At 36.0% G+C, this 12,812-nt stretch overlaps 1 protein-coding gene across 1 annotated transcript in view; it reads right to left on the bottom strand.

The window, feature by feature from the left end:
- Positions 1–352: 352 nt before the first annotated feature.
- The window catches only part of LOC102919158 (cytochrome P450 3A4-like), a 46,830-nt gene continuing 34,370 nt past the window's right edge, over positions 353–12,812 (bottom strand). The window contains 6 exon segments of the mRNA XM_076560640.1: positions 353–589; positions 4,057–4,219; positions 7,066–7,292; positions 9,319–9,437; positions 9,440–9,478; positions 11,681–11,747. Of these exon segments, the coding sequence (XP_076416755.1) occupies positions 494–589; positions 4,057–4,219; positions 7,066–7,292; positions 9,319–9,437; positions 9,440–9,478; positions 11,681–11,747 (711 nt within the window). The 3' untranslated portion in view covers positions 353–493.

Consider the following 12,812-nt stretch of genomic DNA (forward strand, 5'->3'; position numbering starts at 1 on the left):
GGTCTTAATATTCAACTGCCTTCTAAATTTGCATTATTTACCAATAGATTAATGTAGCCCTCTGATCTAATCAATGAAATTAATTTGTGAAGTGGGTAGTGGTTAACAAAGAACCTTATAACTCATCAAAGTGCAAAGAATAATTGTCAGTGGAATGCCCAGGCACGAATAGAAAAGTAAAGATTCTATGTTGGAAACAATATTGTCAAAATTAATGAGAAATATTTTATAAGCATTGAAAGTAAACATATTGTCCTATCTTTGGGAAAATGGGCAAATTTTGTTATGAGAGAACATCAAAATTTTTAAATAGTAATTTTCCTTCCATACACAATAATTGAGACCCTATCAAGACAATGAAGAATAATTGATGACTCTATCATGAAACATGGTAGATTAAATACATATTAATGTAGATTTTCTTCAGTAATAAATTAAAATCCATGTACTTAGAATGCACATTTTGAAGAACATAACAGAACTTGAGATAAAATCAACCTTCATTTATGGCTCCATTTCTTGATATAAGCTTCAGGACAATAGGCTTTTCTGCAGTATGAGTCATTTTCTTACCTAATTTCAAGTAAACCTGAAATAGTTGAATAAAGAGACTAGTAAGATAAATGAATCATCAAATTCAAAGTAGGCTGGTAGAACCAATATATTAAAAACAGTAATAGCTTTTTCATTTGTTGTCACATAGCTGTGACCATAGCATTCAGAAGTTAGAGGGGGAAGGAACAAGATTACAGCATGCTTAGCTACATAGCATGTTCTGTACCATCTTGAACAAAATGAACTGCCTTCTAGAAATAAATTAATCTATATTTATTAGTGAATAAATGACATTTAATACTATGGTATTTTAAAAGAAAATGGTCCCCCCAAATGGTGGCACTGTTAGGAGATGTGGCCTTTGGAGTAGGTGTGGTCTTAGAGGAAGTATGTCACTATGGAGTTAGGCATTGTGTTCTCATATGCTCAACACACGCCCAGTGTCTCAGGCAACTCCCTGTTGTCTATGAATAAAGATAAATAATTCCCCAGCACCATGTCTGCCTGAAGACCAATGAGCTCCCTGTCAGGAAGATAATGGACTAAACCTCAAAAACTGTAAGTTGTCACCAAAATAAAAATGTTTTCCTTTATAGGGGTTGCCATGGTCATGGTGTCTCTTCATAAAAAAGAAACTCCAACTAAGACAGACAACAAACATCTTGAATTGCTTCTATGGAAGATGAAAACATAGAATTTTCAATCTATTCATGCTTCAACAAATATATTGAGCACCAAATCTGTAAATGGTCTAAGACAAAATTGTGATGGTTGTCTTCCTTATTGTTCTAAAGTTTAACTGAAAATTGGAAGTTTGAACTTTGTAAAGCACATTTGTGGACACATAGCAAGCACATTTTAAAAGGTTATATTAAGTTAATGTTCATTTAGTAAAACTGGAAAGAAAACCACATGTAAGTTTGGTACATTATAAATACTACTGCCATACATTGACTTTGGAACAATGCATTTACTTTCCAATCTTGTACATGTGAGTTCATGATAGATGGAATGCCTTTGGGTACCACTATGGCATTAATCCTGTGTATCTCTGCTGAAATTCCAAAATGGTGCAAAAGGTGATTAACACTCATTTTGACTAATATTCTTAAATGATATTCTTGTCAGTTTATTGAAGAGAGTGCCATACAACAGAGTAATAATCTTGTATCAGCAGAAGAATGAGCCAACAGGTAGCCTTGTAGTTTGAGAAAGGCCATTTGATAGGTAACTAGAGTGTGTCAAAGATTGCCAGATGCCTGAAGGTTGCATATCATCAAAACAAGCCACTCAACTCTATTCACATGTGGAGTAGGAAGACAGCTGACATAAAGTCATTGAGTAGAAAATGACCACATAATATTCTTCTCTCTTGAGGAAAACATACTCATATTTGGGTAATATTTAGTACAAAAGTCATAAAATTAAACTTGTTGGACATTGAATCATTTAAGTTAATGACAAGATATTCTTAAGTTCTTCAGATGAGACCTTTCTAACATGTTTCTAAAAGTAACACCTTATATTAAAAGTACACACAGAAGAAGGCTGAGAATTAGTAAGACTACACATGGTCATTGACTTCAAGGAAACAGTATTTTCCAGAAAGAACAGGGCAGATGCATATATATACTTACAAAAATGTGAAAGTTTGTACAAGACATATGACATGTGCAAACTCAAACTAAATGGTGTGTGTCTGTGTGGAAAGAATTATAGTCTCACCCATGGCTGAAAAGCTTTGATGTTTGATAGTTGCTATGAAAGGTTGTCTGTTTTCTTTATTAGGCTGTTACATCAATTAAATCAACCAGATTCCAGGCCAGGTCACACACATTAGAGCAGCCATCCAACAGAAAGTGGACTTGATTGACTTAAAAATTTGAGAGAAAAATGGAGAGAGATCATACTGAGTGTGAGGTGAGGTGGGGATGGATCTGGGATAAATTGTAGTAATGGTGAATGTGATCAAAATATATAATATGAATTTACCAAGAATTAATAACAATGTATAAAAGTATACATAAAGAAATACATCTATTAAAATGATTTGTTTTTAGTATTTAGAATAGTTTATAATATTTAATGTATTTATTGAGAGATTTAATATACAAAGGTCCTCCAAGGCACCATTTTAACTTTTGGAAAGAATAAAATTAGGGGATGCTTTAATGAATAAAGAGAAAATAACAGCAGCAAGTACATATGGGTAGTTCATGGGTTTGAGGGTTGGGAGGCAGTGGCAGCCTGAAGATACCATATCTAGAAGACAGGAGTAAAATGCACTGAGAAAATCTAGTGAAGGTTCTTGGATTGGAGAGGACTTGATTGATATGAACTTGAAGGATAAAATATAATGATGAATAAAGAAGGGAAGAAACTCATCAATTTATAAGAATATAAGTGGATGCCCACTGGTCTAGCACTGAGTTCCTAAAGTGTGAGGACATGTATAAAAATGACCAAACAAAGGAGTCCTTCATATCCATGAATAATGATTTAATGCAGTGACTTTTGTCTGTGGCTATAAATGGAAACCACTGTGAAATGTCTAAAGACCCTCTGGTGGGTGAAGGATTTTTGACACTGTGAGATGACACAGGTATCCTAAGATGATAGTTACAACTCTTGGACACAAAACATGTACATAAACTGAAACACACTTTAAAAATCTGTTCCATGATTTTAGGAGCCAGAGGGGTTGAAGCTACCAAAAATTTCCACAGAATCTGCACAAAACACATTTGAGCTCTGAGACTAAAGTAGCAATCATGGAGTCTGCATGGGTCTATGCAGGGCCTATTACATACATGCTGTGGTTGTTTAGCTTGGTGTTTTTGTAGGACTCCTAATAGTGGGAGTAGGGTTGTCCTGCCTCTTTTGCCTACTCATAGGACCCTTTTCCTCCTACTAAGTTGTCTCACCCAGCCTAGATATGAGCTTTTATGGCTAGTCTCATGTCATCTTGATATGCCATGTTTGGTTAATATGCCTGGGAGGCCTGCTCTTTTCTGCTGGAAAGTGGAAGAGCAGTAGACATGGGAGGTCGGGGAGGTGGAAATGGGGCACTGGGAGGATGGGAGGAAGGAGAGAGGAGGCTGTGGTCAGGATGTATTTTAGGAGAGAATAACAAATAAAAAGCACATAATATTTTCCATATATGTTATATACCAGTATGAAAATGCTTTGAAAAGACTATTATTTTTAAAATGTATATATTATTGAACAAGAAAGATTCTCAAATTCAATGATACTATACATAATCATAAAAAAATCTTCATTGACTCTACATTGAGCTTAACATTTGCACTTAGACACAGACTAACTGTTCCAGAACTCAAAGGCCCTAGGGCTCAAGCATGACTTTATAGATCTTTTGACAGAGAAAACATTAATTAAAAGATAATCAATATATTCCATATATATATATATATATGCAAGTTTATGAAAATGCCAATGAATAAAAAACAAAAACATGTTAAATAGTTATGTTCTGCCTACCTCTGTTTCTTCACAAGGTCTCAGGGAAAAGTTCTGCAGGACTTTGACAATTGCAAGTTTCATGTTAATGAGAGCAAACCTCATGCCAATGCAGTTTCTAGGACCATATCCAAAAGGCAGGTATGTATAAGGATTGATTCTATCTTTATTCTCCTTGCTGAACCTGGTGTCACAATTGAACAAGAATACAAATAATGAAACATGAAGTGTACAAGAGTGACATGTTTACAGTTTTCACCTACAGTCCTCAGCCAGAATCATACAGGGCACTTCAGTGGGTTCACTATTGCAATCAGGGTGAGTTGATTCATTATGAGATTTGGAAGTTAAAGTTCTTTGTACAAATTTATATTAAAGGAGCTCCCAAAGTTATACGATGATGTGTGGTTAATGCTCATTCAAATTAATGTGTTTTTAAAGTTAAAAATATTAAGAATGTCATGTGCTCCCAGTGTGTAAACATTACAAAGTGCAAGTGAAGGACAAGGAAGAAATTGCCCTGACACTTGAGTTATGTATTTGCTCATTGGGGAAATAGAAGATGTATGTTACAAATGAAATGTTTCTATTCCATTCTCTCGTCAACATCCTCTTGTTTCTTTCTGTCCTTTTTTCACTCTACTCATCCTAATATTTTTAATATCTTTCCTGCTCTTCCTCTCCAGCCTCCCATTTCCCTCATTAATCCCTTTTCACAAAATCTTTGACTGTCTCTCCCTCCTCCAAGAGTTATCAACCGAAGTGGTTTGCAAGGACACATGCTGCTTCTCTACTCTGTTTTCTCAGAGTTTTGTCTCCATTATGGGAAAAAAAACTACTGAAAGTACAGACCCATGTCCAATTAGAATTTGATTTCTCAAATAATTATTTAAATAAAAATGCTGATTCTGGAAACATTCTAGAAGACTAATAACTATCTATTCTCCGAAAGTTATTAAGTATTAGGGAAGGTTGAGAAATAATTTTACGCTATGTTAGAGGACAACAATGGAGTTCATTGTAAATTGTACTCATACATGTGTGCAAGGTGAACTTGATAACATCCTGTTGAGGAAGATTTTAAACACACAAATACACATACACATACACACAGACAGATGTTAAACATTAGCATTCGTCTGTAGACATCTGATATATAGCATTTGATTATAACCTCAGTATTTTTAACTTTTGCATTCCTCCTCCCTGGTCTAGTCACTGATGTCCATTTAGTCTATATTATTTGATTGAAAGCTGGACCAACAATAGAAATGCACAATGAATAATGTGCCCATTTTTGGTCATTAAGCTAAAGGAGGTGGAATTGGTGGCTACGTGTAAGGATATAGAATTCACCTAACTAGAAAAGAGGAGTTAGGTGACTCCATTGTACTCCTCTAATAAGTACTATACATAGACCATCTGCCAACATCAGAGACACATGCAAAGAATATAAGGTATTGGGCATTGAGAACTTCATAAAAGATACTACTATTTGTCTAAATTCTTGGCCTCCTGATTCAACTGCATCTATAGTGTACATAATTTTTACATGAGTAGCATGACATGGAATGGACAGGTTATTTATAGGAATATATAAGTATATCCACACAGGTGTATGTGAGCACCTAAATAACAACTGGGGAAAAAAGGAGGCAATGCACTTGAAGTGTGGGGAGGGATCTATAGGAGAATTTTGAGGGAGAAAAGTGAATGAAGAAATGTTATTCCAAATAATAATCTTGAAACTTAAACAAAATAAGATAAAATAAGATCCCGTATTTTTCTTAGTGAGGTAACTATGGCAACCTAACAATTATTTCCATGTTACATACAAATCCCACAGTCTGCTTATTACTTTCCAATAACAGAATATCCTGATTCAGATTCAAGAAGGATGTAAATATCAACTCTCTTATCAGTAGATGACTTGACTTTGGAGGAGTCACCCACTGGATGAGAGTGAGAGAGTTTCCTTCACAAAACAGACAGAAATAAGACTAAGATGACTTATATTAGAATTCATCCTCAATGATGCAGCTTAAATCATCTAAGAGCAGGCTTTCTGCACCTTCTACATATACCAGTGCCTAATAAAATGGGTTGTTTGGGAAATTATGCCTATATTTGAGGATGTGTCCAGAGATTTCTTGTGACAATATGGACAGCATCAAGGAAATAGGAACCTAATACCCTAAGAAAGATATAAGTGATTTTCTAATCATGGTAATTGGTACCTGCTCTCTTTGTCACAGGCACACACACACACACACACACACACACACACACACACACACACACGAGCATTTGTCGTAAAATACCATTTATAGGTTACAGAAAGTAATCAGCAATTATAAAGACAAGAGAAAACCGATGTTTTTCTAATTTCTTAATCCCAACACACTTCAACATATATCCAATGATGTCATAATACGAATGGAATTTTTATTAAGGTTTTGTGATAGTTTGAAAGAAAATGGCCCCATAGGCTCATAAAGACTGATACTGTTGGGAGGTCTGGCCTTTTGTGGTTAAGTGGTCACTGGTAGTGGGCTTTGAGGTCTCAGGATCTCAAGCCAAATGAAGTGTCTCAATCTTATCTCCCTGCTGCCTGCTGATCTGTATGTAGAACTCTCAGCTACTTTCCCAGCCACATGTCTGACTGCATGCTGCCATGCTTCCCTCCATGATGATAATGGACTAAACCTCTGAGCTGTAAGCCAGCCCCAAATAAACGTTTTCCTTTATAAGAGTTGCCGTGGTGAAAGTATCTCTTCACAACATTAAAAACCCTGACTAAGACAGGTGTAAGACTCTAAAACAAAATTACTAAATATAGAACTGTCATTTGTTGGTCAATTAAAATGTCTGTAGTTTTTACAATAATTATCAAATTGTACTACATATATTCTAAAATCATATATACATGCAATAATATAAATTCATACTTATGTGATTATAGTAAAGACATCTTAACATAAATAAAGAAGTCTGGTTCTGTGTATATTCCCCTTCTCAGTGTCCTTGTACCTTTCAGGACGGAACTCCTCAGGATCTGGCCAGTATTTTGGATCTCGGTGAAGAACAAAGACAGGTATGACCACCACTGTCCCTTTGCTAATGAGCACACCATTGATTTCAGCATCTTTCTTACTGAGTCTGTTAACCCTGGTAGCAACTGGGTATAATCTCATAGTTTCATTCACCACCATGTCCAGGTATTCCATCTCTAACAGGGTTTCATATGTGGCAGGTGCCTGGGAAGATTAAAAAGACACTTTGCTGGTTTGATTTTAAAACTAACTTTCAAGTCAATCTATACATTACTATTAGGTTTTTAGAAACTCCATATTAAACCCAGATTAATGAGTGGATTTACCATTGATAAGTGCTCTTGAACACAGTCCAAGGTGTTGACATACTAAAAGTCCACTGAAATACATGGTGAAGTGAACATGGAAGGACATTTACATAAGCTTACATTTAGGTTCAAAATCTTCAGTTTTTCTTTGTACTGTTTTCCTTCAGTAATAATGAACAGCATATTATGTCCATCTCATTTAACATAAATTAGCTGTTGAGGGTGTCAAAACTTAATATAAGTAGACCACTCATCCAGACTGAAAAAATATAATGTGGGGAACATTAAGTTCCTTCTTAAAACTCCATAGCAATCCTTTCAGAGTACAACTCACAGTTTAAATCCTATGTCTAAATTTAATAATACTATAGATGTTCAATTTGAAGATGAATGTCCTATTCAACAAGAATAGTATATGAAATTTCAGTGACTAACCTCAGTAGGATCTTTTCCATTTGAAACACATTATGGTTAAATAGCCTAAAAATTGAGACTAATTGAGCAAACAATTTCTATTCTAGTGAGAGGTCCATTCAATCCATGCTCAGTTTCTAAAAGAATATTTCCCTTGTTACTTCATATGTTGTTCTTATAAATCTTTAACTTTCAACATCCCACATGCTAGAGTCACTTGGGAAAGAGGTCTAAATTGAAAGACTAGGGGTTACTAGATTAGATTGTTTTGTGAATGTGTCTAGGAGAGTTTTTGTCCTGACTACTCATTGATGGAGTAGGTTCCAGCAATTTGCAGGTAGTATTCTTTCCTGACTGGATAACCTTGAGCTGCATGAGAACATCTAGATAATAATAGGTCAGTGAGGGGCCAGAGAGCAGCAAGTATCCTCCATAGTCCCTGCTGTGCTTCTTTGACTATAAGTACCTTGGTCAGAAGAAGTGCTGTGTAGAGTGGCAGGAAGTCCTGCTTACATGTTCCTGTCTTTGGTTCCTGCATTGACTGTTCTCTGTGATAGTCTGTCATGGGAAAATGTAAGCTGAAGTAAATGCTTTCCTCCCCATAATTGTTTTGGATCATGACATTTGTCATAGTCACAGAATGAAATAAGAAGAGGGGGTGAGTATGAGGTCTGAAGATGCTTCGTATGTACTTCATTAACAACCCAGCCAATCCCAGATTTCTGGTACCTCACAACCCATTGCATCCAGTATTGGACATACATAAAAAGATAGTGTATTTGATGTGTGGCTGTCACATTGTGTGACACTAAATCTAGTGTAATATAAAGGTGAACAGTTTAGGTTGGAAGCTGCCATGATGTGCTTTGTTTAAATCTAATTATGTAGTTCAAGAGAGGAATAATAAAAAAAGATAATTGAATTAGCCTGCCTAGCAGAGATATGCAAGGCCCCATTGACAGCAGTCATTCCAATGCATTTTTAGTAATAATACAGCTGTCAGATCCACTGTTTAAGTTCTAGGGGTATGCCTCAGTGGATAAGAGCACTTTTTGTTCTTTCAGAGGACCAGGGTCAGTTCCCAATACCCACATGGTGAGCACATTTCCTGCAAATCTAAATTTAGAGAATCTGAGATCCTCTTCTGGCTTCCTCATGTTTCATATATGCACATGGCACACAGATATACATGCAGGCACAACACCCATTTAAGTTTAAAGAAGACACTTCACTGACACTTGCTTATTCCTAAAATCTAAAGAGATTTTATGCATTTTTGGACTGTGTCATTGTAGTTAGAGATAGTGCTTATGACAGGGTCAGTACAAAATTACTAAGGTTAGATTTTCTCTACACATAATTTTTGCTTTGTCTTAGATTTTTCAGTGACTATTGCTCAAAGAAATAATTCTTACTGTATTTACTATAATTCGAAAAGCAAGTGTGGAATTAGTGTTTCTTGTTGAGGTTTGACATTTTCCCTGTGGCTCCCAGCACCATCCACTCACCTTATTGGGCAGGACTGCATCAATCTCATGCTGGAGTTTCTCCTGAACATTGGGGTGAGTTGCCAGTAAATATGTAATAAATGTAAGAGTGGTGCTTGTTGTCTCATAGCCAGCAAAAAAAATGTGATTGATTGGGCAAGGATCTCCAGATCAGAAAGAGCTAAAATTAAATTAGACATTTTATGATAAAATTAGACATTTAATGATAAAAGCTGGTGACTACACAGAGCCTACACCTGCTTTGTTCTACCATCTTTGGTGAAGGAGGATGCACTGCACTTTATCTACAATGGTATACTGCAGCAAGATAAGAAGGGCAATGGTGGCACAATACATGTGGGAGTAACCAACCAATAACTAATGTGAACTAGGATCTACTCTATGAAAAGCAACCAAGACTTGGTGCTGCTTAGATGATCTACAACCTAATACTAGATATCCCAGAGGTCAAGGGCAAAAACAAATAATAGTGGTATAAAAAAAGAAATGTAGAGATCAAATGACTCCTGATGGTATTCTGCTATAATTGTAGAGAAGTGCCTTGCTCAGCCATCATCAGAGAAGCTTCCTGCTGCAGCATAAGGGAACAAATGTCCAGAACCACAACCATATATTAATCAAAGAGTGAGAACCTAAGGTGTTTTTTTGAGACAAGGTGTCCCTGCATCCCTGGCTAGCTTGAAACTCAGAGATCTGCGCCTTTGGAACATTCAATCCTAAATGGGTTGTCTCTACCAAATCCCTCTCCTCAGAGCCCAGGGAATACCATAGAAGAGGTGTCAAGATGAATATAATAGCCCGTCAACATGAGAATACCCACAATACGAAGAATTCAGGGCCCACCAAATGTACATGATGAACTATCACATGAACTCACAGAGACGGAGGAAGCATGCATAAGGCGGGCACATGTCTCTAGCAGGTCCTCTGTGTGTATATTGCAACTCCAGTTCAGTGTATTTATGGGATCCCTGAGTGTGCAAATGAGCGGGGTCTCTGATTCTTGTATCTTCCCTTGCAATTTTTTCTTCTGTTAATTTGTCTTCACTAATTTTGATTCATTAGTTATTTATGTTAATGCATTTTATTTTGTTCCTTTAAAAAAATAATGAGTAATTGGTTTTAGTATTGTTTTATTTTGTTTTCTTGGTTTTGCGTAAATTTTCCTTTTGTATTAGGCTTTTTTTTTAATTGGGCTTTTGATAGTTTTTGGAACTTAAAGTTCACAGGGTGGAGTATTCAGGAGGCCTTTGGGAAGGGAAGAATATGATCAAAATATATTCAAATTTAAAAATTGTTTAATAAAAGAAAATAAGAAAAAATTGGGCATTGACTTCAAATGTGGGATTAATAATGGAATTCATTATTTAAAATTTTCAAAGCATACATTATAGTACCAATGAATAGAAAGAAGCTTTACTCTGAAATATTAAACCCAGTCACAGTGAGTAAAATAATGCAGAAGAAATATATTATAAACACTGTGATTTTTCTTCTTTAATGTACTATGTTAGTGTGAAAGGAAAAATAATTTTCCACAGTCCCATAAGCTGGTGAACACACTTCCAGTAAATAAACCACAGTGAAAGTTGCTATTTGGACACTGTGCTTCCTGATTGGGTGCTCTGGACACTGATTTGCAAGTAGAGGTTCTGATTCAGTGGCCCTACCTGAGGCTGAGAATCAGCATTTGATCAATGTAGGTAACCCACTCATCACTGAGGACTCTTGGAGTGTAAAATTCAATGCTCATAACAGAACTTCAGATTTAAAAAATTTGAATCAATTTATAATTATTTCATTTCCTTCTTTCTCTCCTTCTTCTTACCCCTCCCATGCCACCTCTCCACTCACTCTCAAATTTAGGACCTCTTCTTTAACCATTTTTATTTCATATACTGATAAACAAGCATAAATACAACCTTCTCAGTCTATTCACTTTTGTCTACTTGTACTTGTTTCTGGCTTGACCATTTAGAATTGAATAAACATTCAGGGACTCATCACTTGGGAAGACTAATTATCTCTCTCTCAGTTATTCTGAACTACCATCTAAGGATGGGTTCTCATGACATTTTCTCCATCTGTGTTGGAAGGTCAGCTGTTATTGTTGCAATTCAAGTCTTAGTTAGGCAGCCATGTTTATTATATTTCATGGGTGTAGCTTCCCTGTCTTAGATGGAAGTTTAAATAACCTTGATGTTTCCTGTATGCATATCCTCCAGGATTTTAGAAAGTTCCTTAGGCTGCTTCATATAACATAGCTTGACAGTCTTTCTCTACTTGAATGACACCTTTACATTTCAAGAAGAAGCCCTTCCCCCTGTTCATTCCCCTTTGACCCTAAATTATCCTTAGTTACATTTATAAGACTCCATGTCTTTGGAATTCTGGGAGTTCATCATCAGCTGAAGAAAATCCACTCGGTGCTGAAAAGGAGACAGAAATTTCAAAAGCAGAAAGTGGTTTGGCTCGTCAAAAATAAGTATGAATCAAAGAAGTTAAACTCTCTTGTGAGGAAATGTTTTACATAAGAAGTCACCTAATGTTACCTGAATTACTAGTAACACAAAACACTGATCCATCAGTTTTGGGGAACAAAATGTTTATAAATGAGCCCAGTGGTGATGGCACACACCTTTAATCCCAGCACTTGGGAAGCAGGTGGATCTATGAGTTTGAGTCCAGCCTGGTCTATAAAATGAGTTCCAGGAAAGTCAGGGCTAATCAGAGAAAACTTGTCATGAAAAATTTAAAAAAAAATAAGTCTAACAACATGTCTCATGGCTTTCCCTCATTATAACCATCTATAGCTACTGAGGACAGATTTGTGCCTGAATGGTTATGAGTTTCTTCTCCTTTCTTAGGCATTTGTTTAGAAATAAGTCCTACACATCAATATCTCATTTCCGTGACATATTGCTTATCAATATTTCATATTCAACAACTGCTGTTTCTGGAACACATTGCTAGGTTTTATGTTATTGTCAGTAGGTCTTAGATTTTCTATTGCTGTGAAGAGACACAGTGACTATAACAATTTTTATAAAAGAAAACATTTAACTCTGGTGGATTGCTTAAAGTTCAGAGATTTAGTCCATTATTGTCATGTCAGATATAAAGCAGCATATAGGCAACATGGTACTAGAGTGGTAGCTGAGAGTTCTTACATCTTGACAGGCACCTTGAAGTGGTCTGAGGCACTGGGCATGGCTTGAGCATATATGAAACCTCAAAGACTGCCTCCACATTGACACACTTCCTCAAAAAAGGCGAGACCTATTCCAACAAATCCAAAACTCCTAATAGTGACACTCTGTGAGCAAATTTCTTTCAAACAAACATACCCACAAATGCTCCAATCATCAGAATACTAACAAATAAGCAATGGCACCTCCTCAGACATGATACTGACTCCCTGACAGCCTTTTGTCAGCATTTTTCTGCCAAGATCTTTACTCTTAGTCCAGCATATAAACTCTTATTAGGAAAAA

Source organism: Peromyscus maniculatus, chromosome 23, assembly GCF_049852395.1.
Source record: "Peromyscus maniculatus bairdii isolate BWxNUB_F1_BW_parent chromosome 23, HU_Pman_BW_mat_3.1, whole genome shotgun sequence".
Taxonomy (NCBI): Eukaryota; Metazoa; Chordata; class Mammalia; order Rodentia; family Cricetidae; genus Peromyscus; species Peromyscus maniculatus.